Source organism: Cystoisospora suis (assembly GCF_002600585.1).
Source record: "Cystoisospora suis strain Wien I chromosome Unknown contig_7958, whole genome shotgun sequence".
Lineage (NCBI taxonomy): Eukaryota > Apicomplexa > Conoidasida > Eucoccidiorida > Sarcocystidae > Cystoisospora > Cystoisospora suis.
This window is the reverse complement of record NW_027160743.1, coordinates 1-1,145: the sequence shown is the minus strand read 5'-3', so window position 1 is coordinate 1,145 and position 1,145 is coordinate 1. Positions and strand designations below refer to the sequence as shown.

Sequence of the window (1,145 nt, the reverse complement as noted above, 5' to 3'; positions counted from 1 at the left end):
CATCTGAACGAGAGAATGCGACTTCGTCAGGAAATGCTTGTTCTTCTGTTGGTTGCTCTTCTTCTTCATCTTCATCTTCTTCTTCTTCTCCATCATCGTCTTCTCCACTTCTTTCTGCTTTACCTCCTCATAGTAACAATCAAGGTGGTCTTCATAGTCCTGAAGGTTCTTCCTCTTCGGCGCCCGCCTCTTCTTCTCCAAGTGGTGGCAGCTGCAGTAGTGGTGGTGGTGGTGTGACGTTTCCCCCGATCATGTCTAACAATAGTAGTAGTAGTAGTAAGAACAACAACAAGAGTCTACTGAATTCCGATCATACAAACACAAGCGGAAGAGGGGGAGGAGGAGAAGGAGGCCGTCCGCCGGTTGTGCCGCCACCTCCAGATGATCATCATCTTATGGGTGGGAGCAGTAGCACTACTAATACTCATAGTAGTCATGGTGTCTTGTTACCTTCATCCTCGGGGGGGGGAGGGACAGGCTCCCATCATCATACATACAATCCTCATCATCGACCCGGGGAATCTTCTTTGTCTTCTACTTCTTCATCGAAAGGACATGATGCTTCCTCCTCCTCGTCATCTTCACGCGGCCCTAGAAGGAAACATTATCAGTCGTCTTCTACGACACCATCAGCATCTCAATCACGTGGAGGTGGAGGGGCGCAGCTGCATACGGCGGGGGGTCATTCCCTTTCGACGAATCAACAACAGCAACCTTCATCACCCCCACCTCAGTTGAATTCGGGGTCGGTGCCTCAAACGTATCACTCACATTCTCATCCTAGTCCGACGACGACAACAACAACAACATCGACGAATAGCCACCACCACCACCATCATCACCATTCTCATCAACATCATACAAGCCCTTCCACACCCCCACCAGGGGGTGTCTCTACACCCATTATGACACCACCCAACTCGAGTCATAATACTAGTCCAACGCCTCATGCTGGGATGATGATGATGATGCCATCTAGTAATAATAATAGTAGTAGTAACAATCACAATTCGAAGAGTCGTGGAGGAGGAAATCGATCCAGTCGATACCCTGAGGGCCGGCATCATCTTCCATCGTCGTCCTCATCGAATTCTCACCATCAACAACAAGGAAGGATGATGATGAGAATTCGATGAGGACGACGA

General features: G+C 49.2%; 1 protein-coding gene across 1 annotated transcript; it reads left to right on the top strand.

Annotated features, from left to right (window-relative positions):
* Position 1: 1 nt before the first annotated feature.
* On the top strand, positions 2 to 1,136 carry CSUI_010672 (uncharacterized protein; the record flags this gene model as incomplete). The annotated part of the gene is made up of 1 exon (XM_068070774.1): positions 2 to 1,136. Exon 1 carries the CDS (start codon positions 252 to 254, stop codon positions 1,134 to 1,136), a length of 885 nt encoding a protein of 294 aa, XP_067917250.1. The 5' UTR covers positions 2 to 251.
* Positions 1,137 to 1,145: the final 9 nt, after the last annotated feature.